The 20544-nt window shown below is 31.0% G+C and overlaps 3 protein-coding genes and 1 long non-coding RNA gene across 4 annotated transcripts; 3 read left to right on the forward strand and 1 right to left on the reverse strand.

Annotated features, from left to right (window-relative positions):
* The first annotated feature begins 1055 nt into the window (after window positions 1–1055).
* On the forward strand, window positions 1056–5098 carry LOC103829723 (cytokinin riboside 5'-monophosphate phosphoribohydrolase LOG1). The gene is made up of 7 exons (XM_009105421.3): window positions 1056–1308; window positions 2350–2447; window positions 2602–2632; window positions 3290–3389; window positions 4343–4413; window positions 4511–4654; window positions 4738–5098. Exons 1-7 carry the CDS (start codon window positions 1102–1104, stop codon window positions 4828–4830), a joined length of 744 nt encoding a protein of 247 aa, XP_009103669.1. The 5' UTR covers window positions 1056–1101; the 3' UTR covers window positions 4831–5098.
* On the reverse strand, window positions 5003–8529 carry LOC103829724. Its single transcript, XR_004449132.1, has 2 exons — window positions 7189–8529; window positions 5003–6887 (listed from the first exon to the last, which is right to left on the reverse strand). It is a non-coding gene; the product is annotated as an uncharacterized LOC103829724 (long non-coding RNA).
* Window positions 8530–9705: 1176 nt separating this feature from the next.
* LOC103829726 lies at window positions 9706–12479 on the forward strand. The gene is made up of 13 exons (XM_009105423.3): window positions 9706–9877; window positions 10064–10191; window positions 10281–10392; window positions 10464–10580; window positions 10716–10820; window positions 10905–10988; window positions 11065–11180; window positions 11269–11370; window positions 11454–11567; window positions 11660–11716; window positions 11798–11864; window positions 11962–12015; window positions 12109–12479. Exons 2-13 carry the CDS (start codon window positions 10172–10174, stop codon window positions 12310–12312), a joined length of 1152 nt encoding a protein of 383 aa, XP_009103671.1. The 5' UTR covers window positions 9706–9877; window positions 10064–10171; the 3' UTR covers window positions 12313–12479.
* A 246-nt stretch (window positions 12480–12725) lies between these two features.
* Window positions 12726–15008, forward strand: LOC103829727 (UDP-xylose transporter 1). Its single transcript, XM_009105424.3, has 7 exons — window positions 12726–13351; window positions 13493–13677; window positions 13773–13840; window positions 13926–14058; window positions 14141–14302; window positions 14400–14669; window positions 14760–15008. Exons 1-7 carry the CDS (start codon window positions 13231–13233, stop codon window positions 14844–14846), a joined length of 1026 nt encoding a protein of 341 aa, XP_009103672.1. The 5' UTR covers window positions 12726–13230; the 3' UTR covers window positions 14847–15008.
* The last annotated feature ends 5536 nt before the right edge of the window (window positions 15009–20544 follow it).

The following is a 20544-nucleotide window of genomic DNA, read 5'->3' on the forward strand; positions in this document are numbered from 1 at the left end:
CAAAAATAGCACAAGAAGGAGAAAATCACAAAAATGATATTCATTAAAGGGTAAAATATCCCTAATACCCTTGGTTTAAAATTAAATAAACAAACAAAAATAAATAAAAATAATTAAAATAAAAAAAGAAAAAATAATTTTTTTTTTATAGTTTCAGATTATATGTTTTCAGATTTGAAATTTTTATAACTTTTTTTTTGAAATTTTTTTTTTCGAAATTTTTTTTATTTTTTTTTTCAAATTTTCTTTTTATAATTTAAAAATACTTTTTGAAACTGTTTTTAAAATTTTTATTTTTTATTTTAGTATTTATTTTTTATAAAATTTTAAACCCTAATTCCAAAACCCCACCCCTTAACTCTAAACCCTAAGGTTTGGATTAATTAACCCAAGGGGTATAAGTGTATATTTACCTCTTTAATGAAACATATTTTTGTGATTTTGAGCCTTGAATGCTACTTTGAGAACAAAAACTTGGTTTAGTGCTATCTTAGTCTTTTTCTCTATTATGAATGTGAACTTTTTATCAAAGACAAGTCAGTACATTGTAATTATTTTATTTTATTCTTGTTGAACGGCGTAATTGTATATTCTTTATCTGCATATAACATTATAGATAAGAAAATATTTAGAATATTTCCAATGGCACCACTCAATTTTTCTCTTTAATTTTTTCTAAAATAGAATAACTCTTTTTAGAATAACTCTATTATAAAGTAACTTTCATCCCAACAGTATTTATTCTATAATAGAAATAGTTTATTATAAAGTGAAATATAAAAGAATAACACTTTTTATTTTATTTTTGGAGTAAAAAAGTGAGATTTTTTTATATAAAGAGTTATTTTGTTTTAGATTAAATTATAGAGGAAAAAATAAAGTGCCATTGTAGATGGTGTAAGTATTTTTTCCTCAAGCATTTTTATCTATTTAAGTATTTATTATGAAAGAATGTCAAACTCATGTTTTAGGAAGAAAAAAATATGTCAAAGTCATGTAGCTAATATTTATTATTAATTTATTTTAAAATTTTATTTTGAAGATATTACTATTAGGAAGCGTATGAGCTAGGGTATATTACCCCACCCTCTAATTTTCTATATGTATGTACAAAGAACATTCACACCAACACACAACGAGAAAGAGATTCTTCTTTCAGTATTTAAAAAACAAAACTGTGTACTGGAAAAAAAAGATAAAGAGATGGAAGTTGAACCAAAGTTCAAGAGAATATGTGTGTTTTGTGGAAGTAGTGCTGGTAATAAAACCAGTTACAGAGATGCTGCTATCGAACTCGGAGCCGAACTGGTAAACATTCCAAGTTCTTTCTTTCGTGTTCTCTTCTTCTTTCTTTTCTTTAGAATCTTGTTCTTTATTATTTGCTTTTCTTAGTTCTTCGTTTTGTATATACAAGAAAAGTAGCTTTGAATCTGGAGATTAAACTATTTATCTTTTTGTCACAGTTTATGAGCAACCCTAAAAAGTCTGTTTTTTCCTCTCTCGGTTTGAAAACCTTTGAACTCATGTCTCAGATTTTGAAACGGTGGAAAACCAAAACCACATGATATTCCTTCTATTTCAGATTTTTCATGGCTCATTTTAGTTAACTCTATATTGCTATTAAATTGGCATTTATCAAAACAAACTAAAAGCAAAACAATACAGATAGCTTATACCATTTCTTAATCACCTTGTATTCACTCAAACACACTAACAATACTTGGTGTATATTAGCAATAGCAGAGAGAAGACTAATGGATCTTTATTGATATTAGTCCGTACAATATTTGAGATAAATTTTGCGGTTACCAATAATATATTGTTTTGAATATCAAACGTTGCATGTCAAATAAATTATAAATTTACATATACCACCAAAACAAAAAGGTGGGTTTACTCAATAACATGTCTTCACTAAATCATTTTAGCCATTTAGAGTCAGTGAAGCCAACTATTCATATTAATTATAATTGCCCATTATCTTCTTTAGATGGTTTTTATTCGGAAGAATATCATCGTCAGTTTGTGCATACTGTGGTCACTGGTAAAAGTATAGTTCCAAAGCTTAGAAAATAAAAAGGGATGAAATTCAAAATTATTTTAGTTGAATTGTTATTGGAACGCTCATACTTTTTTACCATCTTTTTCATGTACTTTTTTTTTTTTTTTTCATGTACTTTCATAAGTACTCTTACCAAAAATGTGATTATGGAGTTTCCGCATTTAAAGTTTTTTTCTACAATATCTTTATCCACTATTACGTGTGTGATTTTTTCTCTCTTTTATCGACAGTTGTATTTACTAGTTAGCTATGACAACAACTACTAAAACCAAATGTTTATTTCCTAGGTATCCAAAAATATCGATCTTGTCTATGGTGGAGGGAGCATTGGTTTAATGGGTTTGATTTCTCAAGCTGTTTACAATGGAGGTCGCCATGTCATCGGGTTAGCTTTCTACATTTTTTTAGTTTCAGTTTTCTCCAGTCATTAAAGTTTAAAATGTAACAATTATTAAAAGATATAATCTTAGCATACGTGTAGTAGTATTTGTGACGTTTATTTTTTAAAACTAACTGTTTTGTCTTGTTACTGTCTACAGGGTTATCCCCAAGACACTAATGCCAAAAGAGGTACGTCCGAAATATAACTCCAAAATAATATTATTGGTTTTTGCCACTTTTCATACAACAAATAAAGAATTTCGACAAATTGGTGGTAGATAATAGAATATATACATCAACCTCAGAAATGTTATCTTTAGACATGTATCGCATATTTGTCTTATATCATAGAGGGTTTCAATTGAGACAAAAAGCCTCCAATTTATTGGGCAGTGATATTTTCATATTTCCTTTTTCTTTTATTTCTTTTAAAAAACAATTTTATTAATTTTAGAGATTTTGAGTGATTTAAAATAAAAAAATTAATGTCACCAATATGTTGCCCAAAATATGATTAGCTTTCTACGAAAGGGGTCAAAGTGATAAATATAAGACAACCATCTCGAAAGACTAAATCATCATTACACCTATCCTTTATCACAACATAATGGGCTAACATATGATTGCATATAGCTAAAATTGGATTTGTAAATTACAGTCGAATCATTTATCAGATTCACAAATTGCAAAATAAAATTTTGTGGGAGGATGGATACCATAAAACAAGTGGTGTGAGTGTGTAAGACTTTTTGTCATTTTGTTTTGGAATATACATAAGACACACACAAGTGGTACTGAATGGCTATAACAATAATAATAATTTGTAAATTGTATATGTGAATAAAGATAACAGGAGAGACAGTGGGAGAAGTGAAGGCAGTAGCAGACATGCACGAAAGGAAAGCTGAAATGGCTAAGCACTCTGATGCTTTTATTGCTTTGCCTGGTTGGTTCCTTCATTTTTCTTATCCACATTTTTAATGTATTATTGTTTTGATTAGCAATATTGTACTGGTAGAAAGTCTACCATCTCTTGTGTTACCATTCTGTAACATGGTAAAAAGATGGTTCAAACATGCAAATTTTATTATTCACATGGAAAATTGCCAAAAATATCATATTTATAGTACAACTTCTCATGTTTACACTAACCACTTTTATTATCACTTTTAATGAAGGGTAAAAAACATTTATAATCTTAGGATTAACTAATCTAGACTTAGGGTTTAGAGTTGAGAGGTGGAGTAGGATTTTTAGAATGTGAAATTTAGGATTATAATAAATATATAAATAAATACTTAAAAAAAATTTAAAAATAGTTTCAAAAGAAATTTTGAAAAAAAAATATTCAAAAAATATTTTTATTTTATTTATTTATTTATTTAAATAATTATTTAATATATATATATAACAAATGTATAAGAGTATTTTACCACTTAATGAATAAATTATTTTTGAAAATATCTTTTTAGTGGTGATAAAAATGAATAATGATACCAAAAAAGTGGTAAGCATAAAAATTCTCCTATTAACATCACGTTTACTACAATTTCTTACCCTTTTTACGTTGTACTATGGGCATCTTCAACTCCACTCTATTTTTTTACTTTAAAATGAAGTGAAATGGAATATGGAGTAAGAAATGCTCAAACCCAACTTCATATCTCACTCCATAATGGAGTTTACTCCATAATTAGAGTAATATATTTTTTGTTCATTACTCCATTATGAAATAAGATATAGAGTTGGATTGTAGCAATTTTATTCAATTTTCTATTTTACTTCATTTTAGAGGAAAAAATGAAGTTTTACATTGGAGATGCTCTAACGAAAATTCTAATATCTATTTAAAATTTGATTAGTAAATGAGAACTAATGGGGGATATTATATTTACGTAGGTGGATATGGTACACTTGAAGAGCTTCTTGAAGTAATCACTTGGGCGCAGCTTGGAATCCATGATAAACCAGTAATCATTTCGCCTCCATTTATATTACATTGTTTATAAAAATTCATAATTAATGAATTATATCTAATGATTGTATAATTTAAAAACGAATGTGAAGGTGGGACTATTGAATGTGGAAGGATACTACAATTCATTGTTATCATTCATAGACAAAGCAGTGGAAGAAGGTTTCATTACACCAACTGCTCGTCATATCATTGTTTCTGCTCCTTCTGCAAAAGACCTTGTCAAGAAACTCGAGGTTATTTTCTCCTTTTAATTTATTTACGACTATATTTAATTAAAATTTGTTTCTAACTGTTTCTTTTTTGGTTCAAAATATAGGAATATGTACCAAGGCATGAGAAGGTCGCCTCAAAGAAAAGTTGGGAGATGGAGCAAATTGGGCAGAGTCCCACTTGTCAAATCTCAAGATGAAGATGGACTAACTAATATTCTTAATTAGGATAAGCCCAATTGAATGTTTCTCCAGATTGGGTTCCTTTTTATTGATTTTAAACTTAGTCCCAGCAACCGGAAAATATAAGTTGACTTTTCTTTCTTTTCTTTTTTTTGTGTAGTTGATTCTGTTGTTTCATGTATTTTTAGGCTTTTATTTTGAAAAGAAAAGACCAATTTTTTTTTTTTTTTTTTGTATTTTGAAATATGCTTCCACGCACAACTCAATTGTTGGGGTTTATTTTTATTGTTGTTGACGAGTTTAAGTTGATCTTTTTCTAATCTTTGGAGTTATTTATTTTGTCTGAACTTGTAATTATAGTCGCGGTTGATTTAGTAAATCACTGTTCACATTATTTTCAAGATAGGATTTTTTAATAATTTTAGCAATTTATATTCATTTTAAAAAATTCAAATATAAAATATAAAAAAACTAAATTCATATTATATAGTATTTTTATAATATAAAATTAAGCTAAAAGGATGGAAAATACAAAATTGTTATCAAATCTTTATTAATAAAATAATTAATTGTCATTTTTTTTTGTAACAGTTCATTCATAAATCAGGCCAAGACCACGTCATATTTCCGCAAACACATGGAAAGTGGGAACAGGCGCAAACTTGACCGTCATAATTAATTGTCATATATATTAATTATTTTAGGTAATTTTGTAGTATTTTTTCTTAATAAAAAATTATTTTTATACACTATTAATCAATTTGATAGTTAATTTAATAAAATGCATAATATATGTTTAAATAAACTAATATTTTTTAAGATTCTAAAAATTATTCTACTACTTTAAATACATAGTAGATGAAACAATAAGTTACATTGCTCGGAGTATAGAGTTTATTTGTTTTAAAAATAGTGACAAAAAAGATTTAGATTTGTTTGAAGGGTTCTACAATAATGTGTTTTTTGGAGGTATGCCGTCATGTTTGACGGGCCACATGGATGTTCTAATTGTTATTTTTTTTTGTATCATATGGTTTTTATAGATATTTATCTATTTTTTCTTGTTTTATTTATTTTATCGTAAGTTTAATAGTATCTGCCAAAGACGCAACAAAATATAATGGATTAATATACATACTAGATTTTGACCCGTGCTTAGAAAGCGCGGATTTATTTTTGAAATTAAATAAATTCCTTTTATATAAGAGATAATATATAGGTTTGAGTACATTTAACTGAGTGCACTGAACCGTACCAAACTGGGAAAAAAACTCAAAATTAAGCTGAATTTCATAAATAATCGAGCATAGAAAAAATAGAAACAAAAGTAAGGACCAAATGAGTACTTAAAATTTTAAAATATAAATTATATACCTATTAAACATAACTAAATCATTAAAAATTTATACTATTAATAGAATTATATGTGGTAATGATCACATTTGAATAATCTATCATATATTCATATAGATTTATTGTTAGAGTAATTATATAATAGATTATGAGAAAATAATAAATGAATTCATATAAATTATGTAAAGTATTTATATAGTTAGAGAAATATAAGTTAAGACCAAATAAATAGTTAAGTCTAATAAAATGGTCCAACAACCTTGTTTAAGTAGATTTTTTAGGAGTGATTCCCTTTTAATAGTATAGATATTCTTTATATATTTTGTTTTTACTCTTTACAGCGTTTTGTTGGCCAACACATTGTTTTAGTTTTGTATAAAATGAATTTACTATTTTATTTTTTTGTCAACTAAATTTTCATTGATTCTATCCTATTGGGAAGACTAATTCTTGGGAGTTACCACATTTGGTATCAGATTTTGAATTTACAATAAAGGAGAAGCCCAAAAAATTTAAACAAAATACAGCCCAAATTGGAGATGCATCCAGAAACCTTCCACGTTTGATGAATGATCTTCTTGAGTCCACATCACCAGGACACGCATCTAACATGCGTTAAGCATCACCGCCGCATTGCTGCGCATCAGTGCCGTAAGCTTGCCATACCCAACTATTCCGATACCAAATATAGCCTTCCACTTTAATCAGGCGGAGGCAGCTCCTGACACAAAGATAACAAAGAGAGATCTGGAAAAACCCAAAGGAAATATAAAAAAAATAACTCATGATTTTCGTTTTAGAAGAGAAGGAGAGGAAATGATGCCACTTCCCGAACACACCAGACAACCTAATGTTGCTGATTCAGTTGGATTTGATGATCAACCTTCAATCTCTAATGAAGCTCCCTTTAACGCCAAATCTTCATTTTCTTCTGGACATGTGTCGTTTTCACCCAAAGATGGAAGCAAAGAAAGAAGCAAGAGAGATGATTTCGAGATAAAAAAATCCTAACATATTTATACCTGAAAACACACCAACGCATTGAAGACCTCAAATTCGAACCGTTTCAGAGATCTATGAGAAGCTCAGTTAAAAGCTCATCGGATTTTCAAACTAAATGAAGTGCAGCGTTTTGAACCAACCGGACACATGTCAACGTCATAGAGCACGACTTTCTGACCTGTCTGCTGAGATGGCTGCACAAGAGAGAAGAAAACAGTATCTAACAATACTAAAAGGTGAATATACTCAATAGAGAAGCCACATCGTCATGTTATTCCTTCTCGATGTTGGAGATGGCCATGCCTCTTCAGATCACACCGTCTCCGAAAACGCGTCTTCAACGTTTCAGATTTTTACCACTAATCCTTTCATTTATTGATGATTTCTCTCCAGTCTCCGCGAATGTATAAAAATCATTTCCACAATCCTATTTGGAGACATCTTCGGCTTCCATGATTGGGAAGGACTTTGGCTCGGTGATTTTTGTTTTGAAGCCATGGTTGGAAGATCTACAGGTATTGATTATGTCTTTCTCTCTGGTTCTGTTCGATTTCATTCCGAAGTAACTTATTCTGTGGTTTCATTGAAGGATATGGGGTGAACGGGAGGATGAAATTGAATTTCTGAGTTCGTGGAAATCTAACTAGAGATGCGTTAGATTGAATCAATAATATTGTTTCCTCCATGGGTGAATCCAAGTCGGGTCTTTTGTTCTTAAAAGCAACAAAGTCCCGGCTCTTGCGTATTCTTACATGTCTTCTCAAAAAGATTATCCAGATTATGTTGTAGATCTCTAATTGTTAGATCCAATGGTACTGTGCAACATGTGAAACCAATTGAAGTTCTATATCTGCTATTCGTATATATTTGATTCATCAATTGTTTTTGAGTAAAGCTAAATCGTAGCTTGAACAATTTGTATTTTGGACTTCAGGTGCTAACCAATCAGTATATGCTCCAAAATATCTTAATCTTGGGAGGACATTTTTTTAAACAATGCTTTTTTATGAGATCTGATCGAATATACACATCTCGTATATGTTGATTATAAATGTTATAATGTGAACTAAATGCAATAATCCACTTATGCAGATTCATTTTAGGCAGAAAAACCTTTTTTTCGTTACCAATGACTAATTATGTAAAATAGCAAGTCTTACGAACATGAAGTCAACATAAGAAGAGCCTTTTAAATTTGGGAAAACTGTTTTTTTAGAGCAAAAAAATAGTAACTATGTCCCTTTAGACTAATCTATATTTTGTGTCATATTTTCCTATAATACCCTTTAATATTTATGAAAATAATTTTAATAAATAGTTTTACAAACAAAAAAAATTTGGAAAAATAGTAACATTTGTTAAAATACCTATATGAACTTAATGGTATATTTTCCAGTTATAAAAAAGTTAAAATTATAAATTTCAGATTATGTTCTAAAAAAAGTAGAAATGACATTCTACGAAGTAGAAAACGAAATCTACTTTTTTCATTGAATCTACAATGTTTAGAATACGTGATCTACGTAAATAGGAGTATTCTACAAATATGTAGAATACACATTCCGCGCTTAACCTACCATTCTAAAGTTCTTAGAAATCAAAATCTACACATTAATCTAATTCTAAAACATGTAGAAACCGACTTCTACAGATTTACTATAAATCTAAAACATGTAGAAATCAAATTCTAAAAATTACTATAATTCTACAAAACTGTAGAAATTGATTTCTACATATTAGTTATATTCTACGGATAAGAAATCAGTTCCTAAAAATATGGAAACAAAATATTTGAGAATATTCACTTATATATTTTTTTAAAAAATCGATTTTAAAAAAAAAAAAAAAAAAAAAAAACGAAAAAGAACAAAAAAAAACGACAAATCGAGTTTGGGTGAGAATTTGATTTTCTCCCCCTTTGTTCGTGAATGGGAAATTAAGGATTTCGTCCCAGAGAAATCGAGTTTAAAGAGTTGAAATCATGCTTAGTCGGTTCAAATCAAGTGGGAATCAACCCGGATATAATCATACAAAACCAAAAAAATCGATTTGGGATTCTTTCCTGGGCACGGGATCGATCGATCTATCCTTAGTGGATCGGTCGATCTGTAAAGAATCGACCTTCGCCGATCGAGTGAAATGGACCAGGTCGATCAGTATATATTTCGCGTTTTTTTGTTCTGAATAATTATCGGGATCGATCGATCCACTGTAACTTGTAAAGCTGGATCGATCGATCCCGCTTGTCGAACTCATTATTTATCTTTTTAAAAAAATTACAATTTTAAGGGCATTACTGCCATTTTCGAAAAAAATAGTCTAATAGGACATAAAGTAGTACAGATTAGTCTAAAGGGACATAGTTACCTTTTTTTTGCTCTAAAAAAACAGATTTCCCTTTAAATTTTGAATCTTGCTGGTTCGAAACAAAATGTATCAAAAATAATAATATGTTTCGTTAAATGTTTTTTTAAAAGAGAGGAAAGAACAAATGTGTGAACTAATAAATAGAGGTTTTACCTTTTTTTTATCATATTATCATTATTTTATAATTAAAAAAAGGTATGTTGGGCCTTTGACAATTTTTTAAAAAGAATCCACAGAATAGGAGGCCTCATCTCTCTCAGCACACTCTCACTCTCTCTGCTCTCTCTCATTCGTCAGATCACAGAACATCTCTCATTCGTCAGATCTCCGAGTTCTTATCCTGTAAGTAATCTCTCACTCCTCGTTTCGATTCAGCGATCATTCACCTGTTTTGAGCTATGTCTTCTTTATGAACAGTAACATGTTTCGGATTAAAACTGAAAGTGAAAGATTAAGACTTGTCACAATTAACAAAAATGTTTAAAGAAAAAAACTCTAAATTTGTCGTTGTTTATTATTGCTGGTCAGTACTTTTCACAGTGTGGGGTGGTTTTGATTGCTTAAAGACCGAAGCTTTCCTCCAAGATCTGAGCTGCTTATTAGATTTTTATTTGGAGAATATTGCAAAGAAACAAAATGGGAACAATGCACCGAAGGTATGTTGTTTTTGATTTTTGTGGAATAAAGAAAAAGAGTTATTTAGCTTGAATAATTTATTTAAGTGGATTTATTAGCTCTGTTGCAGTGGTTTAGCTCCTCGAAGAACTAATGAAAACGCAAAAGTTATTATCACAACAATACTGGGAATCGTCTTTGGCACTTTTATTGGCATCTCATTACCTTCTCTTTCTTTCAAGGTAATAATGAGAAGCTTTCGTAGATTCATATTCTTCTTCTTTTTGTAACGTTTTTTTATTCGTGTGTGCAGATTAACTTACCTTCGGCTCTTATATCATCTCTTGATGTCGCCTTATCTGATGGCAAACTGTTATCAGCCCGTGACGACAAGTCTCCTGAACATTTCGGTTCTAGAAAATTTCCTCAGGTATTAACATGTGAGGCTGAAGATAAAAAATCATTTTCTTTATTTGATTAGCGAAACAAGTAGACTTGTTACTTTAGCTTCAATTTTGCTTCATTTTTGATGAAATTTATCGTTGTATGTATGTGTGATTTGCAGATATATGTTCCCACCAACCCTCGTGGTGCAGAACTACTACCTCCAGGGATTGTTGTTGCTAAAACTGATCTCTACTTGCGCAGATTATGGGGTGAACCTAATGAAGTATCCACACCTTTCTTTTGTTTTTTATTTTATATTACATGATGATTGGAGTTTTTTTTATAAGTGAAACACTAACCTTGGCAGGATTTGAAGAAGAAGCCAAAATATCTTGTGACATTTACAGTTGGGTTTGAGCAGAGGAACCATATTAATACAGTTGTTAAGAAGGTTCTGCAAATAACCACACATCTTTTTATTTTTCTTTGGTTCGTTCACTCACTTGAATCTGACTTCTTCTTGTCAGTTTTCTGAAGATTTCCAGATTTTGCTTTTCCACTATGATGGCCGGACAACGGAGTGGGACCAGTTTGAGTGGTCGAAGTCTGCGATTCATATTAGTACAAGAAAGCAAACAAAATGGTTGAGTCATCTCTGCTAGTTTTAAACAATGTGCGTTCATCAGAAGAAAATGTATGTTTTTAGAGAACTTCTTGACTGGTTTTGGCAGGTGGTATGCGAAGAGGTTCTTGCATCCTGATGTCGTGTCAGCTTACGAGTACATTTTTATATGGGATGAAGATCTTGGTGTTGAGCACTTCAATGCGGATAAGTAAGTTACCTTACCTCTCTGGAGTAGAGTACAAAGTCATTTTTTTTACGCTTTTTGCAATGAGATTTTATTGAAACTTTCAGGTATATTCAGTTGGTTAAGAAGCATGGTTTAGAGATTTCTCAGCCAGGTCTAGAGCCTAACAATGGACTTACATGGGAGATGACAAAGAGGAGAGGTGACCGAGAGGTTCACAAGTAAGATCATCCCTCTCTTTCTTTAAACCATACTTTGCCTCCTCTTTTTAATGTTCCGGATTAAGAATGTGTTGTGTTTACTGGTGAAACAGAGATACTAAAGAGAAAGCGGGATGGTGTAGTGACCCACATTTACCTCCTTGCGCTGCGTAAATCTCTCTTTTAACTTCTCTAGCCCCCACTCTTCAGAGTTGTCATTATCAGTACTGAGATTTTTTCCTCTCCCACAGGTTTGTAGAAATAATGGCGCCTGTGTTTTCTCGAGAAGCATGGCGATGTGTGTGGCATATGATTCAGGTTTGTGTTCAGCTCAGCTCTTTTGTCCGAGGATTTGTGAACGATAAGTCTAGTCTCACCTTCGAAGTTGAGGATTTGGAATATGTTTCTGTTGCAGAATGATCTGGTTCATGGATGGGGTCTAGACTTTGCTCTCAGAAGATGCGTTGAAGTGAGTAGTTTTTGTCCCTCTGCTTTCCCTTGTTAGGTTTCTTTATAGCCATATTCTTTGGACTGATGATTGAGAGCTCTGTGTTTTGTGCAGCCTGCTCATGAGAAGATTGGCGTTGTAGATTCGCAATGGATCATTCACAAAGTGATACCTTCGCTTGGAAGTCAAGGTAAGTCAGAGAATGGGAAAGCCCCATGGCAAGGAGTGAGAGAGAGATGCAAAAAGGAGTGGACTATGTTTCAGAACCGATTAGCAGATGCTGATAAAGAGTACCTTGGGAGGATGGTCAAAGGATGATAGATTATAGATTTTTTTTATATAATGTTATTATTATATAGAAAAGAAAAGCACTTCCTATGTATATCAAACATGTGAAACCCTTTTTATTGATATATTGTGTGTGAGATTTATATGTTTGTATTGAACGTCATGTTTCATGTTCTATTTGATTTTTTACAAGTCTACCATGAAGCGATTAAATCGGACCGAGATATCAAATTCTGGTTTGAAAATTAGTTTGAACTTTGTTTTCTAAGTTAGAAATGTATTTGGAAACTATTGAAACTAAACTCAACCACATCTCTTTCTTTTGATTCTGAAAGGCCAATAAGAATATTCTTGGTTTGGACTTTGGAGTGAGTGTGAAGCTTTACACCAAATCAAATATTCGATTTTATTTATATTTTCTAATGTTTCGCAACATGTTCTCCAAAAGAAATGTCTGAGAATTTCAGTTTCACCTTCCTTTTTGCTTTTAGTTCAAGTCAAATGGTTCTGTCCATCGAAAATCATAATGTCACCCTTTAATATTTCACCGGCTTTTAAATTTTAATTTTCATTGTTTTTGTATGGTTAGAAGTTTGCTTTCATATCATTAGGGGTAGCCTCTTATGAGGAAGAACACATATTAAGCAACATCATAATAGTTTCCTCATGTATCTTGTGTAATATGAAAAGACATAATTAAGAAAATATTATAAATTAGGAAGAACAGAAGACACTGACTGACCTACTTGATGTTTGGTGTTAGGCACCAACCATTTTTAGACTAACAAAGAATAAAAACCTCATAAATCTCTTTTGCATTTCATTCCTCACCACATTCCACAATCATTCTCTTTCTCTCATCAGCATATCAGTTTCTATTCCTCTCTATTCATATTGACAGATTTTGAAGGGTTGCGAAGAGAGAGAGAGAGAGAGGAGAAGAGGAAAATGGGAGAGATGAAGAGTATGCAAATGGGAGTGATTGGAGCATTGTTTCTATCTGTTGCATCTTCTGTCTCCATTGTCATTTGCAACAAAGCTTTGATGACCAATCTTGGATTCCCTTTTGGTATTATTACTTTACTTTACTACTGAATCATTCAATCAATGTGACCACATGTTATAAATTTAATATCTTTTGATCGAACCGATTGTTCAGTTTGTGATGTATAATGTAATGTTTGGTTTTTGATACATGGTTTTATTGCAGCGACAACACTAACAAGTTGGCATTTGATGGTAACATATTGCACACTTCATGTGGCATATAGACTGAACTTCTTTGAGAATAAACCAATAGACACGAAAACTGTTGTTCTCTTTGGCCTCCTCAATGGCATCTCCATTGGTCTTCTCAATCTCAGCCTCGGCTTCAACTCCATCGGCTTCTATCAAGTATATATATATGTTCGATATATATATGATTTTCACTATGTAACCATTTCTGTGATTGACCAACCAATTTTGATGTTATCCTTGAATAATGCCAGATGACCAAACTTGCCATCATACCATTCACTGTTCTATTGGAAACTTTTTTCCTCAACAAGAAGTTTAGGTGAACATTTGATTGTTTTCTGATTATTTATATTTTTATTATTATATATATCTCCCTGAAAATAGTGACTTGTTTAATTTTGCAGCCAAAAGATAAAGTTCTCATTATTTTTGCTGCTGGTTGGTGTTGGAATAGCATCAATAACAGATCTTCAGCTCAACTTTGTTGGTTCTGTTCTGTCTCTCCTTGCCATCGCAACAACTTGCGTCGGCCAAATTGTATGCTTCAGTTCATATCGTATAAAATCAATATAATAAATGATTTATAATATTAATGTATAATTGAATGTTTTGGTGAAAGCTAACAAACACAATCCAGAAGAAACTGAACGTGACATCAACACAACTCCTTTACCAATCAGCCCCGTTTCAAGCCGCAATACTTTTCGTCTCTGGTCCCTTTGTCGACAAATACCTCACTCACCTCAATGTCTTCTCCTTCCAGTACTCTCCTATCGTCGTGGTACTTTCACATCAATATATTCATTGTGAATTAGTTTTTAACGCAGAACTAGATTAAGAAACTTGACCGTGATGAATCATATTGTATATACATGTAGGGGTTCATAACGTTGTCATGTTTGATAGCGGTTTCGGTTAACTTCAGCACGTTTTTAGTGATTGGAAAGACATCTCCGGTGACGTACCAAGTCTTGGGGCATCTCAAAACGTGTTTGGTTCTCGCGTTTGGTTACACTCTCCTCCACGATCCTTTTACTCCTCGTAACATCGCAGGAATCCTCATCGCTGTCCTTGGCATGCTTCTCTACTCCTATTTCTGCTCTGTTGCTTCCAAATCCAAACAAGGCTCCTCCGAATCCGCTTTTATTGTACATATCACACCAACTACAATAAAAACATATAAAATCTCGAAAGTTTCTATGACTTATTAATTAATTGGTTTTCTTTCTTTTTAATAGGGGAAAGACAAGGATACGACGCCGCTTTTGAGCCAAGAAAAAGAGAATCATGAAGCCAAGAAGCTAGACAAGCATTCTGCAGTGTGATTGATTACAAAATATAATTAAAAAAGTACAGTAACTCTTTCTTTCTGTTTTTGCTTGTATACTTCTGTATTTTTTTTCAATTCATTGATAAAAGTTTTTTGTTATTGAGAAAAAGTGATGCAGACAATGGCCTTTTATATATTCACAGCTACCTCCTTCACTTATGTTCGTATTGGATATTAAATGAAACTAGGTGGACGGCATGTGAGCATTAATATAATTCTTAGATTGATGTTTAAATTTATATGATTCTTCATGATCAGATTCATGATCTTATGTTAACATATCATATATATGTATGAAATCAACCATTCACGCATGTTCATATACTATAGTATTCAGACGCTCATATAAAATTTGGTGAAAATGCTATATAGGAGTAATATTATCGAATTATAATGACATTAAGAACATTAATCTAATTTGACATTATTCTTAAATAAAATAAATTCAACATAATATTGACGACATTTTAGTTTGCACCACCACCATCACTCTCGTATGATGAGTGTTCAAGTGCTATAAAGAACCTGCATTTAAAGTCATTAGTACAATAAATTAAATAATATTTTCTTAATATATGCTTATATAAATAGTATATAACATAACTTGGTCATGGTTCGTACATAAGGGTTCCATAGCTACGTTGCACGGAAGCTTCATCGGACGTCCGCTTCCCGCTTCGGAACCGGAATCGGAATCGGAACCTTGTGGAAGCTTGCGGAATCTCGCTTCCAAAACGTTTCTAAAATATTCTCTTTAAAAACCTGTTGGAAGCTTATGATTCCGTTTTGGAATCACGCTTCCATTTTTTCTAAAAATACAATGTATATCAATAAAATATAAAACCATAGTTTTAATCTATATAAAATAAAAAAAATTAATAGTAATGAATATTGAATTATAAATATATATAAATATCAAAAACAATACTATAAATTATCTTTATGCATTGAGATTTTTTATTAAAGATATAGCACATATTGAAACATATTGTGTCAATTATTTATGAAGTATTAAAAATAATTAATATAATATTTTTTGTAAACATAATTTATGTGTATTTTTACAGTTTTAATATAAAATCATTTCAAAATTATTATAAATGAATAAATGTTTTATTTCAAATTTAAATCATATAATTTTAGTCCTAATTATTAAAAAAATTACATATATATATATATATATATATATTTATATATGGATATACGCTTCCAATACGTACCCGCTTCCTAATATTTTAAAAAATATCGCTTCTGCGCTTTCTTACGCTTCCGCTTCCACGTACCCGCTTCCGTTTCCATGTAACATAGTTCCATAGTACATGTTATATTATTTTACAAAGTCGAATTCGTAATTTTAGTAATTGGAAGTGTGGTTTTGGAAACAATATCAAAACTGAATATCATATTATATGTGGTTATCAAACAACCAAATACCTAAATATCTAAACAACATAAAATTTATCACGTTTCGCGTGAAACATAAACCATATACCCTAAATACTACACCTAACTGTATGAAATACAAATCTCTAAATTCTAAACCCTAAACAACATAAAATTTATATTGTATTTTATATTGTTTTATGTATATAAACAAATAGCGTAGAGGATATGAAGTCATAAATTAATAGCGCCAATACAATTTCATATATCTAAACCACATATTTATATATATATATAACTTTGACCAACAATGGAACTTAGATTTATAGATAAACTTTTTCAATACTATGATTTGAAATTGTGATTTTAAATAAGAGGATAACAACCTAACGAGTTTTGATTAGGATAACTAAAAGATAGATTAACGCAAACCGAGATTGAGAAAGTAGTTATTAAAAACAGTTTATGGAAGCTAATCTCATATTAGCCATATCTGCAAGTTTAGAGAGGTTAATCCTAAGGTTATTGATGAGTCATATGACTCATCATCACATGTCATCTTTGCTTAATCACATTAGTAAATTAATTAGCCAATCAAATTATAAAGTTTTCGCCTAAGAGTGTTCTCAGTTAATAATATGATATAAAGATGATACATTTTAGAGTAGAGTTAATTTGTTAATTTATTTATCCCTTGAATATATGTAGTTAGCTTATTTTTGTTCATCTTTAAAAACTATTTATATTAGTGAACATAATATAAATATATGTTAAATAATATATATTTTGTGTATTTAAATTTATAATATTTACTTGTTTCTATAAAATAAATAATTAGTTATATATGTTAGATATAAGTTATTTTTTTACAAATTTATTATAATAAATATTTTAAAGTTGTGTCCCCGATATAAAATATTTCTGGATCCATCAATAACTATATGGGAATGCACTTTGGTCAAATAGAAATATAAGCTGAAACACTTGACTCGGTCTCGACTATTGGTAAGGTAGTCATACTTCCTTCAGCTAACTTAGAGCTTAATTTAGCAGACCAAGAAAAAATTGCACATAAGAGCAACATTATTGAGGTTTCTTGCTTTTAAAGTATATATTTATATATGTATATATTATATATACGTATGTAATTGCGGGGTTCTAAGCTTTACGGGAAACCCAACTGAAAGTTTCTTAAGTAAAAAACTTTCGGTTGGGTTTCCCGTAAAACTTAGAACCCCGCAATTACATACGCATATATAATATATACATACACAAATATGTATTTAAGAACCTAAGAACAAAAAACCACCAATAACACTATAAAGCTAGAAAGGATTAACGAAACTCTTGGAATCTCTGGAAAGGTCAAAAAAGACCTAGCACTATGTTAAACCTATATATTAAAAACACATATAGTGCATTTTTAAATACTAAGTTAGGTAAAAGTTAAACAAAAACATATACATAAAATAAAACTATGAAGCTGTCAGTTGCGGTATTTGCAGCTGAGTGTAAGTGGAAGGGAAAAGATGTCAATCGCACATGCCCATGCTGCGTTGTCTTTGTTGTTTCATCTTCCATGGTGAATAACATGTAAAACAATTGTATATTGCGTTTTTTATTTTATTTTTTTTGTTTTTTTTTTTAACTAGGGGATGGATTCGGGCCTTCGGCCCTACTCCCCCCCCCCAGGCCTAGAGCCAACCTGCATCTGTATCTGGTTAAGGCCCTGGACACTCCTCCCACAGTGGATCGAACCAGGAGCGCAACAGTATATTGTGTTTTTTCAAAAAAAAAAAAATTGCATATTGTGGGGTCACAAAGAGAATTGGAAAATAATATTTCCCTAAATGGAGAATTCTTTTGGCTAATTAATATTGGTGATGACGATGAGACTTGTACGCTACGAGTCACAGGAAATGTTAATTTAACTAGATTCGGTGTCCGCGCTACGCGCGGATAACATGTTCAAATTAAGAAAATTTATATTTTTGATTAGTAGTTTTTAGTTTAAGAAAGTGTTTGTTAATTTTGTGTGTTGTAGATTTAACCATGGAGTTTTTATTTGAATGTGATGCGCGGTGATCAGTTTTTCTTTTCTAAACAAAAGTAAGTTTGAATAATATATTGTGTTGAGCAATCAAATTTCATAGGAGAAAAGATTATTTTTGAGTATTGAGTGATGTCGTTTGCTATCAGGCTTAGGATAGCAGTTTATTCGTCTTTTAGAAGCGTTGTATGATATCAATGTCGGTGTCAAAGTAAAAGTGCGATCATGATGTGGTCGTGAATGATAGTTTTCCTGTATAAGTGTAATATTTGTAAGTATTTAGTTTGACATTAACTTTTTGTTTAGTTTATTACTTTCATGTAACCTTGGAATGATACTTGTGATGATTACGATTTGGTTTTTCCTGGTAGATATGCGATTTAACTCCCTGAAATTAGCCGTCTCGTTGTCCCATATGGTTAGACGTACCATTTTGGATCTACAAAAAATTATTGTATTATATATTTATTGCTTAAAACAAATATTATTTAATAAAATGTTATTACCTGTGTAAACGCAATCCAATCCAATCTAAAGGGAACGTTATCCAGTTCACACAGTTCAAAACTAAATAGTTTGACAGTATAAATAAGTAATTGTCCAAAGAGAATAGAGTTTGGTAGCTAACGAAAAGGAATAAAAATAAGATAAGACGTAGACGATGTCTGCGAAGTATATTGTGAATGGTCTTGTAGAGATGGCATTTTCTATTGCGAGCGGGCCTATTATTATAAAATAATTTTGTTAGTACATATTCATTATTGAGTTCGGAGAGTTTTGGTCGGCAAATTTACTGGTTACTTGCATCTTAGGGTATAGAAATTTGTTCGTGATTCCGGGGAATCTGCTCTGGGTGAGCATCTGATCGTGATTCTGGGGGAGAGAGAAAGGAATTTAGTATTTTTGGATTGTGTTGTGAATTGTGTTGCAAAATAATATTTTTTTAGGGGAGCGAGGTAGACCGTTGTATATTTTTTGTAGACTATGTTTTTAACTCTTCCTATCTTTTGATCCTTTCCTTGTATAATTTTGAGGCCTGTCTGGGTAATAACTCGGTAAAAAGCAACATAGAGCTGTCCATGGGTGAAAACGGGTTGTGGCAAATACAATAAGACACATTTCAAACTCTAACCCTAACTTTTATTAATTGTCATTGCGTAACATAGCCTGATTGGAAATTGCCGCCTTTCAAGGGTTAATGGATGTTTAGTTACTGATTCCGATAGTATGATTCTTAGAAGGTCCACTTTATATCCAATATGAGAGCCTGTAACTATTTCACCTCTAATAACACACTCACCTAGGTAAGGAACAATCAGACGTGTTCCATTGCATAACCCTTTCTTTTGATTTAAATTCCTTAGAAGCATGAAAGGGCACCCATTTTCAATGTAAGCTTATTCCACTTTCAATGTAATTTTTAATATATCTAGGGTATTAATGTCATTTTACTTATTAAATTTAGTAAAATGAAAGATTTTAGTGTGATGTGGTTATTTAGGGTTATAATTAACGGGTGGGGATTTGAGATTTAGATTTAAAATTGTATAAAATAAAAAATAAATATTTAAAATTTTCAAAGTAGTTTCAATAACTAACGACATAATTTCTATATATATTATTCATTCTCATTATGTATACTATTGTAATTATCATAAAACTACAAAATAAAAGCTAACAAAAGTTTGTACGTAACATCATGCAATGTTAGTTACGTAATTATTTTTTTTAAGACAAAGCAGATGGAAAATTTTATGAATATCATATAATTTTCATTTTTTATATTTTAGTTCTTCGGTTTTCAGGTCAGATGTTCTACTACCCTTAACAAAAACAAAATATATTTTAATATTATTAGATTTATATGTTATATGTTATATTCAAATACTAAGAATCATATATGGAACAATAAACTTGCTATCTGTATAAAAAATGGGCTGGGCCTGCGAATGAAATAGAATCGACAAAGGGCTGGGTAAATAGGCTGGGCTGCGAAACGGGATCGAGGCAGCTGCATGATGGGTCAAAAGGGCTGCAAAGCTGATTAATTTTTTAAAAATCCAAGTCCAATCTAGAATGACATGGCATTTTGGTTGGATGAGAATATTTGTGCCTATGTGGCATAGCTTAAAAAGCCCCAATTTAGTTGCTATTACATAGTAGGATAAGTGAGAACTGGTCTTTATCAATATGCCAACTTGTTTGCAAACTTTGCGCTAGCCAACAATCCAACTACAAGTTATTTATTTGTGTTTTAAAC

Source organism: Brassica rapa, chromosome A07 (assembly GCF_000309985.2).
Source record: "Brassica rapa cultivar Chiifu-401-42 chromosome A07, CAAS_Brap_v3.01, whole genome shotgun sequence".
NCBI lineage: Eukaryota > Viridiplantae > Streptophyta > Magnoliopsida > Brassicales > Brassicaceae > Brassica > Brassica rapa.